At 29.9% G+C, this 20594-nt stretch overlaps 1 protein-coding gene across 1 annotated transcript in view; it reads left to right on the forward strand.

Moving 5' to 3' along the window:
- LOC107455558 (uncharacterized) overlaps nucleotides 1-20594 on the forward strand; it is a 254805-nt gene that overhangs the window by 210660 nt on the left and 23551 nt on the right. The window contains exons 2-3 of the mRNA XM_016073175.3: nucleotides 787-1155; nucleotides 8328-8636. Of these exons, the coding sequence (XP_015928661.1) occupies nucleotides 787-1155; nucleotides 8328-8636 (678 nt within the window). The remainder of the gene's footprint in view (nucleotides 1-786; nucleotides 1156-8327; nucleotides 8637-20594) is intronic.

Below are 20594 nucleotides of genomic sequence, written 5' to 3' on the forward strand. Positions count from 1 at the left end.
AATTACAGACATATGAAAAAGGGGGAAAAAGAAAAACAAAAATTAAAAAAATAACAAATAACTGGGGGATAAAAAAATTAAAAAAATAGTTAAAATAAAATCCAAAAAAAAGAATAAAATTTTTTAAAAAATCCGGAAAATAAAATATATAATCTTTTCATCAGCCCACACGATTATATTCGCAAAAAATCGTGTGGGCTGATGAAAAGATTTTTTTTTCTTCCCCCAGTTGTTTGTTATTTTATTATTATTATTTTTCTTTTTCCCCCTTTTTTCATATGTCTGTAATTTACATTTTTTTTATCTTCATTTTGAATTTATCTTGTGAGTTTCATTTACTTGCAGCTTATGCGCAATAAATGACACTTATTGTTTTTCTTAATGTTTTTCGTGTTTTTCGTATTTATTTATTTTGCTATATATATATATATATATANCCCTATTCCAAATATATATATATATATATTAATAAAATCTAAATCTGTAGTGTAATCCAAAAGAATGCATTGTTAAAATTCCAGTTGTTACAGGGAATCAAAAAAGGAACAAAAGCTAATTTCATGCATCAAGATTTAATTTTTTAAAATTAACATCTTGATTTGATCGAGTGGATGGGGGCAATATAGAGAGAAAATCTTGATTGTATTTTATAATAGTAAAAATAAATTCCAAATTGCCTCCTCATGAAATGCTTCATTTGTAAAAACAGCAAAGCTGGATAATATCAGAGATCTTAATTTCCGTCCATTACTCTTGATGTATCAATTAAAAGAGCCATTGTTTCAGGTACATCATGTGTTATAGTCTCGAACATCACCTTAATGACAGAATCAAATCGAACAGATTATGCTCTTCAGGGAGAAGCTGCATCACTGCATTGCAATTACCAGACAGCGCCAGATGAAACTGTATCGTCTGTCCGTTGGGAATACAAGAAGAGGGGATCTGAGGAAAGTGTAGAAGTATACGTGTGGAGACCCAATCGTAGACCTGTAGGAAAGGAGATTTTTTTTGGAAGAACTGACATCTCAAACACCGACCCTAGTGTCATTGTCATTAGACAAGCTCATATGGACATGGAAGGAAAATATCGATGCATCGTTCAAACTAATGAAATGTCTGCTTATACTGATTTCCAATTGATTGTAATTGTAGGTAAGCAATTAAAATAACTACCTTTTTTATTATCTCATAGCAGGGTTCATTTAAAAAATAATTGTACTCTTCTTCTAATCTAAAATCTTATTTTGCTTTAATATCACTTGGTATAAATAAGAAATATTAGTCGCGCTTTATAATGCTACGGAACGAAAAATAAAACGATTTTACATCAGGAATAGTTTTTGATCTAATTATCATATTCATTTCTAATTAGTTATTATTGGTAAGCAATTAAATTAACTGCTTTAATTACTATATCATAAAGGGGCAATTTAAAAAAAGCAAACTGATTTTAAGTCAATCAATTTGTCTTCGAATTTAAAATCCTATTTTGCCTTATTGTAACTGGACATAAATAAAAAAAACATTTGTTGCGTTTTATAAGAAAAAGTAACTGGGCGCAAAATCAAACGTTATACCGGGAATAATGATATGATAGCAATTGTCAATAAAACTAATAAAAATAATAAAACTACTACTTGTATTTATAATAAAACTACTGTTCTTTTAGCATTTATTTTATGGTAGTTCTTATCACGTTACATATTTTTCTTGGATCATTTTGAGTTTAAATTTTTATATTCCTTCCAAATAAAACTGTAATATAGAGATATTCTTAATAAAAATTCTGCAATCATATCTTCAGAATAGTTTGGGATATTGATGTTCGAGCTTCTATCGAATATTAGGGGTCATATATATTTTAGTGGAGTGTGTTTGTCATACTCTGTCAGAAAACTGTGTTCAGAGAAATCAATCTGAATAGTATTTATTATGACAGATGTTTCAGATGCATCTTAAGATTACGAAGTTTGAGGTGGCTGAAGTGATATGAGGTTTAAGACGAGTCACTTCAATGTTTAACGCAACATCCCTTAAACATTTTGCCGTTTTTAACGGTAAAGTAGTTAAAATTACATTTTTTAAGTTTCTTTATTAAATAAATTTTACATTCTAAGTTTTAACTTTTTTCTTGCATTCCAGAGAGCTCCATTCCCTGCTTCATTCCAGTTCATTTTCGATAACTTTGTTCTTTTTTTTTGTAACTTTTTGTCTAGTTTAATACTTTGTTTTTTTATTCATTATTCCATTATTTTAATTACATTGCTCCTTGAAAATTAAAGTACAACCTCACTGCGCCTAATTTGATAATAAATTAACATAGAAACTAAAAATTAGCATTGAAAGTGCACCAAATAGTCATTTCTAGATTGCCACGCAAGAGTTATAATAAATTTAAAAAATTACAAACAAAAAAAAATCGGAAAATTCTTTTCAAAGAGAAGAATCATAGTTTTTTATGAAAAAGAGTTCATGAAACATTACGAGAATGGGTTCTAGTTCTCCAACAGAAATACATTGGTAGCATTGACATTTCAAGCTCCTAATTAAGAAGTCGCTTAGCGAAATGCAAAGCTGAGATAATGCAAGTATAGTTCGTTCACCAGGAGTTGACACTTGGCTCCACCTCCTCAGACGAAGAGTTCATTTCAGAGCGGGAGTAAGTGGAGAGACGTCTCCGGCCTTGAAATTGAGAGAACCCTTAATGCGCGCCAAACGAAAACAAAGAATTATTTTTCTATCTCTTCTCTTTGTCATCTGCTGTTATACCTTTCGTTATTCTAGCTAATTATGTATATAGCAGCAAAATGTTTCAAAAAGGAGAAATTATTCAATCAAAAGAGAGAAATATCTAATGTTAAAAAATGCACATAAAGATTGCTAAATAAATATTTTTGTCACCAAATAGCAACCTTGTTCAAGATTCTTCACATCCTTCTCCTAAAAATAGCGAAATATTATCGTCGGATACCACGTGATGGAGCCAAGTGCCAACTCTTGGTGAACAAACTATAGTTAAGACTCTTGAAAAGGTTTTAAAGCAGAAACTTTCCTGTCCAGATAGTCCCAAGCACTCTGAATCACAACTGAACTCTTAAAAAAGCAACGACTGGGTTGCAAGAACATATCTCTATACGCAAACTAGTGACAGTGCTCCTCTGTGTCCGTATCAGGATATCAAACAGGGATAAACTCTCTATTGTTCGAAAAAAGGACTATTATGGAAGTTTGATTGACATAAGATGACATCATATTGGCCTCTTGAAGATTTCACGCCTACCCTTAGAGCTGCCATTGCAATTCTCTTAGCTCGCTTGTTTCACTTGAACAAATATTGCAATAACCTGCATATATTTAAAAATTCAGATTTAAATTAAAAAAGCGTTACTTAGTTTTTTTTCCCAATAATTTATTCTTTTAACTTTCGCTAAATAAGTTTAAGTTGTTCAATGCAACCAAAAAGATATTTCTGCTACGATCTATGAACCAGGTGTTATATTGCTGTATTAGAACTCCTGCCTCTTCAAATAATTATTCATTTGGAGATTCATCCTTGTCAATTCCCCTCTAGTGCCAACTAACACTAAAACGAGATAAACAATTAATATTTCGTGCAGTCTGGATTGCCGTAATTTTACGTAATATCATCAATACAAAAAACTTCAATATACTTAAAATAAGAAAAAAATCTTTTTTTTATTCGAATCTTTGGAGTGTTCTAAAACTGTGGGGAACACAATGTGTGCTTCGACTTTTTTCAAGTTATAGAAGACAAAATTAAACTTTATTTACTACTTGGATATTAATAGCTAATATTAATCTTTAATCACTTACCGAAACTTAATATGACAATATCAACCTAAGAAATACTTTTTTACTAGGCATTATTCAATAATTGTTTCCCCATCAGTAAACTAAACAAATCTTTATGTTATTAGACTATCAAGTGCTTTTTTACTTAAGCTTTTCATAATTGGGCCTCTCTTAACACTTATTTTATTCTTATCTCATCAAACTTAAAAATTAAAAAACACTTTTTAAACCAGCTGAGTTTTATAATATATTTGTAAAACATCTAAACTTTTAACTAAATACACACTATTTATTTTCACTTTTTTCTTCCCAACAAATTATTCTTGAAATCAAATGCAACGTAGATCTGAAAAAGTTCATTTGAAATATTCTTTTTAAAAAAGGATAACTGCATTTGAAAGGACTTACTTTGGAGTATTCATCATTTCTTCCGTTTCATTGTCAAGCATTTCAGATGCACACTATATATGATAAATTGCTCATTTTTTTTAAGAAAAAGGTCTCTAGATAGAACTTTTTGAGCTAAAAATCAACATGATGTAGAAGCTTATCACTATGGTATATTTTCGTTTATTTATTCCATGACAAAATAGCTAAATGTGTTTTGGCTAAAAAGTAGGTTATTCGAAATGTCTAAAATATGGCCTAAAATTCTATTTTAAAACTAGTGTATTTTTGTATTAGTTCATTAATATTTTCAATATCTATGGCATTTTAACCATTTTGTGCTGATCTTACTTTTAAAAAGGCGGTTCCATTTTCTAAAATAGAAAAATGTGGTTGCGTAAGTGTTTTGTTATTAAGATTTATTTCGTAAAAACAAAATAAATCTGAATCTAAATTATTAATCCAAATAATCATGATTGTCAATCAACAGATTTTTAGAACTAATTGATAGCACAACAGTACATATATTTTGAACAAATTTCGTACCGCCACTTAATTTTTTTTTAATCATATATCTGTTTTCCATACATAGACCATTCACAGTGAACTGATTGTTAAGACACGGTTCCCAGTAGAACACAAAAGTGTAACATTTCTGGCTGCCGTCAGTAAGCGAGAGGGTGACTACTTTGTAGAACTTGCGTAGGAACAGCGGTATCCTCTTTAAACTGTTCTACAATAAAGTGCTCTACTTCGCGCTCAGATCGTCGGGCTGCCAAATAGGGGAGAGCCATCCACACTGTAGAGGATCAAAATTATGATGGCATGTCTTCGAAACATCCTTCTCAGAGACTTTTCCCAGGACATCGCCAATAGCCCATGGCACAACTCTAGTGCGACGTAAACAAAGCTCCTACGATACATAAACCACTTTTTATGACTGGACATTAATGGATTAATCTATGCTGTGCTATATATGCACTCGGAGTTTTTTTAAAAGCTGTTTGATCTAATATCAGCACTATAGCATTTACAATACACAATATAGTATTATTATACAATTTTTAAAATAATGTGGTTACTCATTATTAAGGTATAAAATTTCTTAATTTTAAAGTGGTGACTGTTGATGGTGCCTCCGTGGAGAAATCTGAGTGCAAAGAGTTATTAATACATTTATTTTAAGGAATAAAATTATGCACAAAGTTTTCTATAGGCAAAGTGACTCAATAGCTGAGTTAAAATATTTGTTTATTTTTCTTTAGTAATGGAAGTGCAATTTTTTAAAAACATATTTGGAGAAAAACAAGTTTTTTTTTCCATAAAAGCGATAAAAAAACTATTTGATATCATTTTTTTAGACATTTCAGAATGCGTAACTAAAAAAGAATAATTTATTTCAACTGAGAAATAAGCATTCTTATCTTAATTAAAACAGCGAACAATTAAGTAATAATAAATTAAAGAAATGATTCACCGAATAATATTTGAAAAGCAAATATTCCTTAAAAAATATTTTTTAATTAGTAATTTCGAAATGATTACGCATGTGTAACAAGAAGTTTAAATTAAAAATTGTAATTGTGTAGGATAAAAATTCTGATTACATATTAAAAATGTTTATAATTTTATTATAGTATAAATAATATAAATCTTTAAATCATAATTTCATTATGTGTAAAAACATAGTATGAAAGAAAGAAGGCCAGGTATTTAAAATAAATAACAAACAAGTAAGAGGAAGAAAAATGTGCATTGATATAGTGTAGGGAGCACGATATAATCAAACAAAAGTAGTAAGAAAAGAGAAAAAATTGTGAGAAAAGTGAGTATGGTGAAAACCTCAGATATTGTAAGATATTAAAACTAAAAGAAAATATATTTCTTAATACTTGAAATTAACCCCATCCACATTTTCTTATTTCCTACTTTTATTTGGTAATCTCGTTCAATCATGTTTCCTTACCCTGTTAGCCAATTCTTTTTTTTTTCCCTTGTAATAATAATTCGCTAAAGAGGGTTATTTCATATGATAAAAATGCCTTCGAAAGAGGTATATAACAAATATAGTTTCCATTGCACAATACATTTTTCTTCATATTATTTTAACATATATGTTACCGGCAAAGTATGAAACGCCGGCATTGTATAGAATGACTAGGCATTGTATAGAATGCCTGACATTTTTAGTCAAAGTATGAAATGTGAGAAGTATTACATACTTTGCCTAGGCATTTTATAAAATGCCTATGCATTCTATACAATGCCGGATGCTATTTAGGCAAAGTATGAAATAAACGTCCTGATGAGGTTATTATGTAAATGATGTGCACGTTACTGTGAATGAGCAAAATCGGTGGTTGTTGACTTTCACCGGTGAATGTTGACAATCACATAGTCGCTTTGGTGAATGTCCGAAATATTCATTACATCCGATTTGATATTAATTTATTCTTGGATATAATTACATTTATTCGATATTTTAATACTTACTGACGATAGATTAGAAAAACATCAGTGTTTGGAGTATCGGACAAGTGTATACCGGACAGTGACCCTTAACCTTAAAAAACATCAGTGTAGGGTGCACCGGACAATGGCACTTGACCTTTAAAAAAAACATCAGTGTAAGGTATACCGGGCAATGGCGCTTAACTAGACCTAGCATATATTTCGGACATTTACCAAAGGTCCGGTCTTACTAGTTCTAGTTAAGTGCCATTGCCCGATATACATTTGCCCGGTATATCTTACACTGATGTTTTTTTAAGGTTAAGTGCCACTGCCCGGTATACATTTGCCCGGTATTCCCTACACTGATGTTTTTTTTAAGGTCAAGTGCCACTGCCCGGTATACATTTGCCCGGTATACCTTACATTGATGTTTCTTCTAATCTATCGTCAGTAAGTATTAAAATATCGAATAAATGTAAAACTATCGATTTCGGTCATTCACAGTAACATGCATTTCTCAAAAATAAAAATTTTATTCTGAAAAAGTACTGAGAGTGCCATTGAAAAACATTTATTCAAAATGTGGAAAGAAAATCAAAAAGTTATGCAAAACAAAATTTAAACGTTTGTTATTAAGGGAAACAAAATTTTCCTATAAAAAATAATAAATTAACCTACTTGTTGCAACCTGGCAGGCTTGAATGACATTTTGAATTACATTTCATTAAGTTTTTCCATGTAAATTTCGTTTAATTCCTCCATTTCCATGTAGCACAGTAAAAAAATAATTTTTGTTATTAGTCAAAAAGTCACGAGCCACGCGTTAAAAGTCACGAGCCTTGCCAAGTGATATTTGAAACGAATCGGAGATGTATTTTATACTTTGCCGGTTTCTCTTTTGGCAATCTATAGAATGTCTAGGAAATGTGTGAAATATAAACCATTTCATACTTTGCCGGCTAATTTTAGGCATTCTATGCAATGCCTAGTCATTCTATACAATGGCGGATTTCATACTTTGCCGGTAACATATATATTATTATAACACCAATTTATCACCATACTACACATATATTATTTTAACACCAATTTATCGGACATTTTTATGATATACAAGTCGTGAAGTGTTAAAAGAAAAGGGGCACAAATTGACCGAGCATAATTTATTTAAGGATTTTTTCAAAACATGAAAATTAATGAATAGTCATAAATTTCCTAACTTAACATGCTCTTTTGTATGCCTGATATGAGGTTGTCATTTCAATATAGTATAGTCAGAATAATCCAAAAAAACGCGGGACATACAAAATAACCAACAGGGATTCGTTAAGGATTACTTTGCAGAGGTCCTCGCATAAAAATTCCCAGAAATCCTATTGCTGGTTTAGTTTGAAAGGTAAAAGAATAAAAAGAGGAGATAAAATACTAATATTTAAACAAATAATGTATTCTTTCCGATATTATTTCTTTATGCTAAATCGAGTAAGACTTAAGATGAGACTAATATTTTAGAACATATGATTTTTGATGCAAAAAATAAAATTTTTAATTTTTACCTATCTATATACACACCTGAATAGCTGCCTCGACAAGCAATGATTTTTTTCCTTGTATTCGTATGACAAATACTATTTTTTGTGTAATAATGCACTTGTATTAAAATTTTGCAGATGCTTGCCAAAAAAATGTTTGGAGCATGAACTTGGATTTAGACACATGCACAGATACTATTCGCATGCACTGTGTAGGCCTGTTTCCAAAACCCTCAGCAGAATGTGGAGTTTATAACGAAGATACTCAACTAACAAATGTTCCATTTGATCGAATAGTTACACTTCGGAATTCTACTTATGAGATTACATTGGCCAATGAGTATCACATAAAAGACTGGACAAGTTATACAAATATTTCATTGAAATGCTATTTTGTTATTGACAGAACTACTTGGAAGAGAGGCATAACTTATAAATTATTTGGGGGTAAGTATTCATAAATTAAGGTTAAAAAAAGAATTTTCTAGGAGGAGATTAAATCTTATGCTTACTTAAGCCTTTTAAATAGAAAAATCAATGTTCTAACAAGATAAAGAAAAAAAATAAACATTCTTCGATTTGGTGTGTCACTGCTTATTTGTTAAAAACTCATTCAACAAACTGTAAGTTTTATTCAAAAAAAATTCTAAGATCAGTAAGTCTATAAGTAATAGTTTCTTTGGTTTAGTTTCTACACATATATGCTTATTGACACAAAAAGAAAACCTACTCAAATATCAAGAAAAGTTACCAAATTAAATTACATCAATAAAATATTTATATCGTAGTTAATAATTTTTCGAAACAATATTTTCATGTCTTTTAATGTGACTTGCACAATAAGCTCTTCAATTGAAGATAATTTATTCCAGTCTTTCGTTAAAACATTTTTTTTTTTGCTGAACTCATTTTTCTTTAGAGAAAAATGTTTTCATTATTTGCTGTCTTAGCTTGCACGAAGCACAATTAGCTGTTTTATCAAAATACAGGTTTTTTCTTTTTTTTTTTTTACCTTTTAATATGACTTGCACAATAAGCTTTTCAACCGAGTTCTTTTAATTATTTTACAACCAACAGATTCATTTGTCTAAAAAAACTTATTTTACTGTACAATTTTTTCTTCTAGTAAAAAATGCTTTTATTATTTTTTTGTCTCAGCTTGAACGAAACAAGCTGTTTTAGCTTAATGCAGATTTTTTACCTTTCAACGTGGCGTGTACAATAAACTTTTCAATATTTTTTGCTTACATTTTTTACTCGTATGATCAACGTATTCGTTTATCCTAAAAATATTTTTTTCTGAACTATTTTTGCCTTCAATAAAAAGAAATATTTTTATTACTCGTGGTCTAAGCTTGAACAAAACGCTATCAACGATATTAGTGAATTACATTTGTTTTTTTTTTTTTACCTTTTAGTGCACAATAAGCCATTCAAATAAAAATAATCATTCTTTTTTCGTTTTTTATAATTTTGTGGTAAACATATTAGTGTTTTAAAATTTATTTACTAGACCAACTTTTCTTTAGGGAAAAGCATTTATTGCTAGTAGAATCCTTTAAACCAATATTTTAAATTTCTATCTTTATTATTATTTTTTTCTTTTTAAGAGTACGTATATAGAGAGTCCAGAAATTAATTTATTTGGACATTTTGTGTGATAAGAAATTTGAAAGTAAACAGGAAAGAAAAGACGAAGAAATTATGTTATGCCGAAAAATAGTAATTATAAGTTTAATTTTATAAATTTCTTGGTCAAATTTGGACAAATGTGAACCATAATATTTTTGAAAAATGTTTACTAATTTTCAGTCAAGCTTAAATTTTTTTTATAACGATGTATTTTGTGAGACTTAATTATTTCTCTTTTTTGGAAAAAAAATAATTTTTTTTTTTCTTTTTTTTTTTTGCATAAGTATGACTTTATCTTGGTCTTTATTTTTAAACATGATGTGACATTTGCTTCTAATTAAGTTTTCAATGCACTTAAAAGTGTTGTTCTTTGTTAGAGGCATATATTTTCAAGTACGAACATCTTATTGATTAAACCAATTATTCTTTGATGTATTACATTTCTTCTTAGTTTACGATATTTTGAAAATCTTAGTGGTCACTTTAAGAAGTAACTGGTCATTAAATGAGGTGGTTTGTAGTGAAAAAATATTAAAGGGAACACGCAGCAGAATCTGTGTATACCAATAATGTTAAAAAAAATTATTTTTAGGAAACTATTTTTAAAAACTGATGATTCACGCAAGCTTCAAATTTCTTCTCGTAAATGTTTATTTTCATTAATTTAACGATAGCATTTTTTAAAAAAAAATTTTGTAAGAATATTTTTAGAAACTTTTTTTTGTGGTATCACACGTGGAAATTCGAAAAGACGCTAAAAATGCTTTCCAATTTCAAAAATTATTACGAATAAATGTGAGCAATCATTCTTTTAAATTGTTGTAAAAATATAAATATGTTCGAATTTTTAAAAAGTCGTATTTTTAAAATTTGATTTCTCAAGAACTATTCAACCGATTTCGCTCAAATTCCCCATGTAAAATTGCATTTTTCAAAATTATGTAAAAAAAAATTGCATACCTTACAATAAAAGAAATTTTCGACTTTCATTAAATAAAGCAATAAAAAATATTTACTAAAAGTTTATTTTGATTATCTTTAGTCAAACTCATTGTATGCAAAATATTTAAATTCTCTTAAAAAGTGTTGAGATAAAATTAAGATTCATTTTGGACCACTCTCCTGACCAAACTATTGGGAACAAATTTTCCAGATTACGACTACACACTATATTTTTGGGTTCAGCAATCCGTCGACAAAAAGGTTCAGAGAAAATACGTTTTTGAGTCTGAAAATATCATATTTGAGGTCACCTCTTCAGACCATAAAATTTAGAACAGAATTTTGGAACATGAAGATCTGATTAGATCAAAAGTTGTTCAGAGTGGCCAGTTTTTTTATTTATTTATTTTTTAAGTGGTTTACGCAAAGTTTTAGGTTTACTAGATCCAGTTATAAAGAAAATATTCCTTTCAGTTCAATATATGCAGTTTTGAGAATAAGTCACTAGAAAGAACAGGAAGCAATGTTAACAACGAGTGATGCAAAGTTAACAACGAGTGATACAAATAACTTTTGAAAAGATATAGAAATGCTTACTTTCTTTTAAATTTCAAATTAGTAATAAAGTAGAAAAAGAATTTGTGACGAAAATTTTCTTCCGTGGTAAGACGTTCTCTTAAACCCAAGAGTCCAAGATAAAGAAAATTGTGATGAGCACGGAAAGCTTTTGCTCTTCATGGGCTGTCACAATCACTGAGTTTAGTTATCTATCAAATAACAGCTATGAAAAACTTGGTAATAAACATTAACCATACATTTTTACTGGATTTTCTATTTAAAATTAAAGTTTATCGTTAATAATATTAATGTTATTCCCGAGGTAGCTATGTCTAGAATATGTAAAACATAATAGCAGTTGAGATAACAGATATGAAAACTTTTATTGTGTCAGTAAAAAAAACCCGACGTATCAGCTAAAATTAATTTTAAAAAAGTTAAAAAATCAGTAAAATTACTTCATTAGTATAAAAGTAGCATAAGTGCTCAGTTATTTTAAAAAATTACATATTTGAATGTATCAATTTTCTTTTTTTTTATATTCCTAATAACACTAAATTCCAGAAATAATCTATACATAAGCAATAATTTTTATAACTCTTAGTTTATTCAAATAGCTGTACATAAAGCTATGTTATGTTGACTAACCTAAGCCAAACTTTAGTAGCATAAAAAATTACCCATTTTCTCAAATCTTTTGGAAAGAGTCTAATTACATGTCATTTAGCGTAAGCCAATTTGAATGCTTGCCCAAAAAGTATGTTTAAGTCATCATTATGCCATCAATAATGAATGATATGCTCTTTTTAAGTCCATATTTAGATTCATTTTTTTAAAGCAGCGATAATCATTCAATGGCAACATAATTTAGATTTAGTTTACATGAAAAGGATTACTGTGATGATACTTTCAATAGAATGCTTTTCTTACCAACTTCAGACTACAAAAATAAAGAATATCATTGAAAAATTTAAGAAATCAATTTTATAAACCAAATATTTCCTACGGACTAAAATTAGGCCAAGGTTTAATTCATTCCTCGACATTTTTTTCCGTATCAACTTCAGACTATGAAAATAAAGAATGTCAGGTAAAAAATTCAGAAATCAATATTATAAACGAAATATTTCCTAATTAAAAAATATTATATACTAACAAAACATTTTAGTAATAAAAGTAGCTAGTCTAATTTCATATTGAAAAGCATTATAAAAGCGTTTTCCTCCAAAGAAAAGAAAAAATAAGAAATTATTTAGGTTAAAAAAAAAAACATTGGTATTAATTTCATTTGTGAATGCATTGCTATTTAAGCCAGTATTGAAAAAAAAGCTATTATTTTTCTAGTATATTAAAAAATTAATCTAATTCGAAACAAGTCATTTTAGAAGAAATTTGAATTCGCTGACTGGAAACTTTGTAAATTTTTTATCGTCAAAAGGAAGGACATTCACAATAGCTTTTAAGGCGATCCCTTCATAAAATCTTTTTTTTAAAAACAGAATTACTATTTTTAATTTATAACTTTTAAGCTTCAAATTTCTTAAATAACGTAATTTTTGTGAATAAATTTAGCATTATTTCTCTAAAATAGATCTTTTTTTACGAAAATTTTGAACTATTCCTTGGTAAATAAATTTTCTAAATAAAAAGGTTTGAATGAGAAATAAATAACGAATTGCTTCTAATTGAATTTCATTTTTCTTAAATATACAATAACTATTCTTGAGAGCAATATTATTATTTTTATTTTGTAATGTCCACAAGGTAATGAAGAAAAAAATATAGCATCAACCGGAAAAAAAGTGCAGATCCGAGAGTTGCTATTTATATTTCTGGCCTAATAATGAAAAAACAAATATGTAGGATCGAAATTGGTTTTATTGTTTTTCAAAATATTCTCCATGATGATCAATACACTTTTGCATGCGTTTGAACCAATTTTCAAAGCACTTTTTCCTGTCCGATTGAGGTAACTTCAAAACATGCTTTTTGAATGCATCAACCGCTTCTTCGGGGGTCGAAAATCGTTGTCCACGTAATTTATTTTTGATGTGTGGGAATAAGAAGAAGTCATTGGGTGCCAAATCAGGGCTGTACGGCGGATGACCCATCAGTTCGATCTTTCGCTCCGTCAGAATTGCCTCTGTTTGAGTCGATGTGTGAGAACTCGCATTGTCATGATGAAGAATGATTCGCCTGTTCTTCTGCTTTTTTCGAATTTCTCCGATGACTTCTGGCAAACAAATGGTCGTGTACCATTCAGAATTGACCGTCCTGCGTTGCTCTAACGCCACTGTTGCCACATGACCGTTAATGCCGAAGAAACAGGCAATCATTTGTTTCGATGTGCTTCTTCCTCGAACAACTTTTGTTGGTTTTGCCTCGTCTTGGAAGACCCATACAGTTGATTGCTGTTTTGTTTCCGGCTCATATGCATAGATCCATGATTCGTCACCTGTGTAGATGTTATACACAGCCTTTGATGTACCTTGAACGTATTTTTCCAACATTTCCTTGCACCAATCGACACGAGCCTTTTTTTGAGCGTTTGTCAGATTATGCGGGATCCAACGCGAACAAATTTTTTTTACGCTCAAATGTTCATGCAATATTTTATTGATGCTAGTCATACTAATGTCCAAAGACGCCTCTATCTCACGGTATGTCACATGACGATCTTGCTTTATCAGTTCACGCACAGCATCGATCTTTTCTGGCACAACAACGGATTTTGGACGACCTGCACGGGATTCGTCCTGGATCGAACATCGACCACGATTAAATTCGTTATACCAATTTTTTACAGTGCTGTAGGATGGCGCTTTATCGCTGAATAAAGAATTAAGTTCATCGAAGCACTCTTGTCTTGACAATCCACGTCGAAAGTTATGAAAAATAATGGCACGAAAATGTTCACGATTCAATTCCATTTTTTGAAAGAGAAGAACTTTTCAATTTACTGTCAACAACACAAATGAAGCTATAATGGTAAATCGTCTGCTGAATTTATCTTTAAAAATATCAAACTTTCGATTAAAATCGTCTGCGGTCGCCTAGCAACACTTACTGTTGCCAAGGCCAGAAATATAAATAGCAACCCTCGTATAAATTTTCCGGTTTCTTTTCCTGCTGTATAACAAATTTTATTAGTGAATTTTATTAGTATGTATTCTTAACATCTTTTTTTACATATTTTGTTTTAAAAATTTTTGATCTATTTTTTGGTTAAAGTGGGGAAATCTCACTGCAAAATTTTAAAATGAATTTCTGACTAACTTTTTTATCTTACTAATTTCTTCATATTTTCTATCATCTATTTAAAATTTGAATGAAATATTCGAGTAATACACTGCCATTTGGAGAAAGAATTAACACGCGTTGAGTGTTTTGTATCATTGAATACAATGTCTTAGCGACATGAGTTAGCTGAATCGTCTGGCAGATCCTCAATCGTTTGGTAACAGAGCTAAAGCAATCCGTTGTAGTGGAGGGTTACAAAGTTTTACTTATAGTCTATTGGATCAGTTTTTGCAAGTAGGACATATCTAAGGAAGAAAAGTAAACGATTCGCATTTGCACGAACAACAACGTAAAATTAAAACCGTCATTTAGCACTAACGGTGAAACAATCAACACGCGGTGAGTGCTTTGTATCATTGAATACAATGTCATTGCAACAGTAGATAGCAGAATCGAGTGACAGGTTCTCAATCGTTTGGTAACATAGCTTACGTAATTCGTTGTAGTGGAGTGTTACAAAGTTTTACTTATAGTCTATTTGATCAGTTTTTGCAAGTAGGACATATCTAAGGAAGAAAAGTAAACGATTCACATTTGCACGAACAACAACGTAAAATTAAAACCGTCATTTAGCACTAACGGTGAAACAATCAACACGCGGTGAGTGCTTTGTATCATTGAATACAATGTCTTGCAACAGTAGATAGCAGAATCGAATCAAGTGACAGGTTCTCAATCGTCCGAAAACCGAAAATCTCAACCGGAAATCTCAAAAAACCGAACTATAAAAGTTTTTTAAGAGTAAAATCACATTCAGAGGACTCTTTGAATTAGAGTTTTCCCTGAAACTACTTGAAAACAATTCCACCATACTTTGCGATCTATGATTTGTGCTTAGTTGTCAGAAAAGCACTGATATGATTCTTTAAACACTGACACTCAGAAATCGTCATAAGAGCATCTCAAGTGCTTACGAAATAATTTGAGCAACACATCCTTCGTGGTTGAATCTCTTGAAAAGCATGTCAGTGTATGATCTGTCTCTAAGCAAATAATCATCTACAGAGTACGCCGTATGCGGAGAAAATCTGCATTTGTGCATGAAAGTACATACAATTCTGCAGTGGGAATGCTAAGAAACAATTCTGCAGTAGGAATGCTAAATTTTGCAGAAATGAGAGTCCCTATTATATAATTAGTCTCTGTTATATATCCCTGTCCCTATTAGATAATTTAATTGATTTCATGCTTCATAAGTGTGTGATATTGTTTTAATTTGAGGAAAGCATAACATTTATCGAAATTCCTTTTAGTTTTAAAAATCACATTTTTTGTTAATTTGCATATAATATCATGAAAATGAAAGGTGCAATTGTTTGCTTACCGACGAATATTGTCCATAAACACTGCTTTATTTAAATTAAATCCTTGCTATATTTTCTCCTTTCATATTATACAAATATAAGTCACTAAAACATTTCCTCATTTACTGTTTAGATACATAAATATAATGTCCCCTAATTGTTTTTAGAAGTGTATATCAGAAAATGCAAGACACCATATTTGCTATAAATAATTCTAAAAGTTTTCACGTTTTAAGAGAAATTCTTTCATTTAAAAAGAAAATCATGAGGTAAAAAAATACTCGATAAAATGCATTATGTGATTGCCTTATTCATTCCTAATCTAAGACTCCAAAACTTGATTTTCTATTTATCACCCAATAATGCAGAACTTTTGAAAATAAAACAAAATGTTAATATCTGTTTCCAAACAATCAAAACAGCCTCACGAAATCTCCGTTTTAAAAGCAGTTTGTTCATCAAATAATGCAATCGGGGGAAACTACCAAGAGATGACAACAATTCATTTATCTGCACCTAGTAAAAACGCCTTTCAGCCTTTTTTTTTCTATTCGACCACAAGTTATTTAATGGTTGGACTGATTTGTGGTTTATTTTATATGCACGCTTATTTTTTTCCTCACAAAAAACGGATAGTGAACGAAATGTTCGCTTCCAAGCCTTGTGTATAATGTTATTTATTGTGGATAGAGTTAACCAAAAGAGAGAGCAAGTTGGATATTTTTTTTGCCTGATTTATTTTCTTTATTGTTTTGAAATCATTGTAAAATTTCTACTTCAATATAAATACATATACTGATTTTTAAAACCATCTAAGGCATGGAATGAGCATTTTTTCTTGAATTGCATTATTGAATTGGTTTAGCTTTCAAAGAAGCCGCAATCTTCCTTCGTGATCTGGACAAATGCTTCAAATCAAAGTCGATGAATTTGCTAAGCGATTTGATGAGACTACTCTTATGTGCGCGAATGGCTGGTCAGACAGGTTCAAAAAGCGGGAAATTCAGAAAAAATTATCTCAAGTGTTTCCATATCTGATGTGGAGGATTGCTCATCAGCTAAAGATTTTCTTTGTACGCAAGACGAATAGTAACAAAAAATAAAAGTTAGCACGTTTTTGTTACTACGTGTCATTTTTGTATTTCATTTCATTAGTCATTTATTTCAATAATGTGGGAGAGTTTGGTTAAAATAGTTTGTGGAACGGTTATAGTGAAGTCCCGGTTATGGTAAACTGAAATTGAAGGTTCACTATAGCAGGGTTTGACTGTATTAATAAAGCTTTTTTTATTAAAAATACTTTTCAGTATTTAACATGCAATTTATTAAAAAATCAGGCTGTTTACAAACCCTTATATTAATTTTGCAGTAAACCACTCTTTTTAGGTTTATTGTAATAAATTCGAATATTTTTAGGATAATATATCTATCATTCATCGCTCAATTAGCCTGATTTGTGTCATTTGCTGCTAGCTAAAATATTTTAGGCTACTTTATAAAGTGTGTCTAATTATCCTAATTATGTAACCTTTAATCTGATTAGTAAATTAATCTGATTTACTATACTTCTTTATTTATAGTATTGATTTCTCTAATCTGATTTACTATACTTTTCTAAACACAGATTTTAAAACTTTGTTTCGATAAAGTAATACTACGTATTTTCAATGCCTGAAATACATCTATATAGTTTTCAATAATTTGAATTTCAAAGATTTCCGAAATTTTTCAAAACACTTAGCATAAAACTAATTATTTTTTCCCAATGACTATTATGAAAAATAAGCGATATCACTGTCATCCCGAACTAGTTATACTCTCGAAAACAAATATTTTAAGGATTATTAGAAAATAAATAAAGTAAACATTAAGGTCATTTAAAAAAAGGATATATAATGAAAAACTTTCCATTTGAAAAAGTGTTTTAGTTTTTTTTAAAAACAACCAGTTATTTACTTTATTTTACAGCTTGAAATATTTTGAATCCTTCTTAAGGAAATGAAAAACGTTTGAATCAATTTAGACATTGTTTATTAAGCATACCATTATTATTAATTTAATTACATGCTTAGAATTTGTTACAATTATAACTTATGCATTTTTAATTTTATGCAGTCTTGCATGCTTAGTGAAACAACATATTATTTTCAGTAACTTTTACAACTCGGAAAAATTATTATGAGACTTAGTTATCCTTTCCCAATGAAAATAAGAGAACATAAATAGGAATTAGATAGCATTAAAGGTTTACAGTGTGCCAAAAAAAAAACAGACCACCCTCAATAACTTTTGATCTAGTGATTGGATTTTCACGTTCTGGGGCTCACTCTTAATGACTTGAGGGGGTGACCTCAAATATACTAATTAAAAATGCAGGCGATATTTTAAATTACGAAATAAAACGAAAATCTTAATTAACATGCCTTTTTTTCGACGAATTTGGATTTCTGATGCCCTAAATATAGGGGGCAATCTAGGAACTATGATCCCAATAATTAGATCAGGAGAGCGCTCCAAAGTTTTGGCCCCTTAATGTTAATTATACTTTTTGCGTATTTCGCAATATCACGAACACATTTTAAGAGAATTAATAAATATTAAGTTAAAAGTTACAAAGTATCAAAAGCGTTATTCTTTTATAAAAAAATATCTCACATCTTGTTTTTCATTACTTTGTAGTTTTCTTTGAAAGAAAATGCGTAGTAAAATCTAGGAAATTAATAACTTCGAAACATACTCAAATATTTTGATAAATATTTCAGCATAATGTATCGATGTCTTCATGCCCAAGAAGATAGTTTAATGAATGGAATTTCATAACCTATCACCGCATCTCATGAAAGACTCGGTGCCATAAAATTTGTCCAAAATTGGTGATATACTTGAGTTTTCTAAAAACAGAAACCCTTAACATTTTTCATGCCCTTTTATTCCTCAGCTTTGGAACTTTTTTGGGGAATAACGTAATTTGTCAAATCCTTTTTAACGAGACGTGGAGATAAGTTGAGAAAAATCACGTTTCCACCCTCCTGTTTGAGGGAGGGTATTGTTTAGGATGAACTGTAATTTAATACCTCTTTAGGTCTCCCCGAAACAATAGAAACGAAGAGATTCATTGTGGTCTTTCAACTAAAATCCTCTCCTGCTCTAACTGGAAGGATATGCTCTAGTAAATCCGTCTTATTAAAGAGAAAAAAATATTTGTTTGCTTCGAAAACTTTAAGCTCCCCGAGGTTGTGAAAAACTACTTGAAAGGTGTGGAAAGAAGAGTTCTTAGAATAAGTCAATTGGAATTCGTTTTCAAAGAAAAGAAAATTATTTTCTTTAAAGCGTATCTCACATTTTTTTTAATTCTTGAATTTCCAGAAGGAAATAGCAACGATAATGTTACAAGCAACAACGCATTCAACATTTTAAAGATCATTTGACTTAATCTGCAATTATCGGATGTGCATTATTGTGTCGACCCTTACAAAAATTCAAGGTGTTTTTGAGATTTATTTGAGGTTGTATCGAAGTGATAAGGTTGATTTGAGATTAGTAACAAAAGCAACCTTAACCTCTTCGAGACGGGCGAGTCATATATGCATTCTCAGGGTGCCGATAATCTGGATAAAAAAGATAAAGCTGGTAGCTAAAATATTTTTATAGCAGTTTATTTGTAGGCGGGGTAGTAATAGTTTGCTTTATTTAACTCACCACTACTTAGTTCGAGTTAAAAATTGTATAGTTACACTTTTAACACACAAGGATTGGATGTGTTAGATTTAATGTGAAGGCAAAAATATGTCAAGGCAATAATTAGCTATGCCCGAACTTAAGCTACAGCGCTTTAATTTTTTACTATCCTGATTCTGATTCCGTACAACTACATTTATGACTCGCCCGTCCCGAAAAGGTTAAGAAATATACCTCATAAGATATATAATCACGGTGTATGAAGTTGCTTCCTTTACACTTAAGGTTGTTTTGAGATTGATCACGTCCTGCGAGTAGTTTTAATAACTGGATCTTAAAGGAAATTTGAACAAGATATCTTATTAATGATAAAAATCTTATTAATGATAAAAATATCTTATCGTATTAATGATAAAAATATCTTATCTTATTGATGATAAAAATATATTACCTTATTAATGATAAGGATATCTTATCTTATTAATGATAAAAATATCTTATTGATGATAAAAATATCTTATCTTATTAATGATAAAAATATCTTATCGTATTAATGATAAAAATATCTTATCTTATTGATGATAAAAATATCTTATCTTATTGATGATAAAAATATATTATCTTATTGATGACAAAAATATCTTATCTTATTGATGATAAAAATATCTTATCTTATTGATGACAAAAATATCTAATCTCATTAATGATAAAAAAATAACTTCTACACTTTCTGGCCAAAAATATCGGGAGAACTACCGAAAGAAATGAGTAAGTATCATATTGTGGAGGTGTATTCCATGGTTTGGCTTTTGTTTTATAGTTCTTGTAGTTTAAAACAAACTCTGAGGCGTATGTGGACATTCTGGATAATGCCGCTCTCTACAGCAATATTTCGGGGAAAGTCCCGTTTCTCTTCTAGCCGGATAACGATAACTGCTCTATTCAGACATGAAGACTTGCGCAGCAATGATGAGACGAAATGGGTATTCAA

Source organism: Parasteatoda tepidariorum, chromosome X1 (genome assembly GCF_043381705.1).
Source record: "Parasteatoda tepidariorum isolate YZ-2023 chromosome X1, CAS_Ptep_4.0, whole genome shotgun sequence".
Lineage (NCBI taxonomy): Eukaryota > Metazoa > Arthropoda > Arachnida > Araneae > Theridiidae > Parasteatoda > Parasteatoda tepidariorum.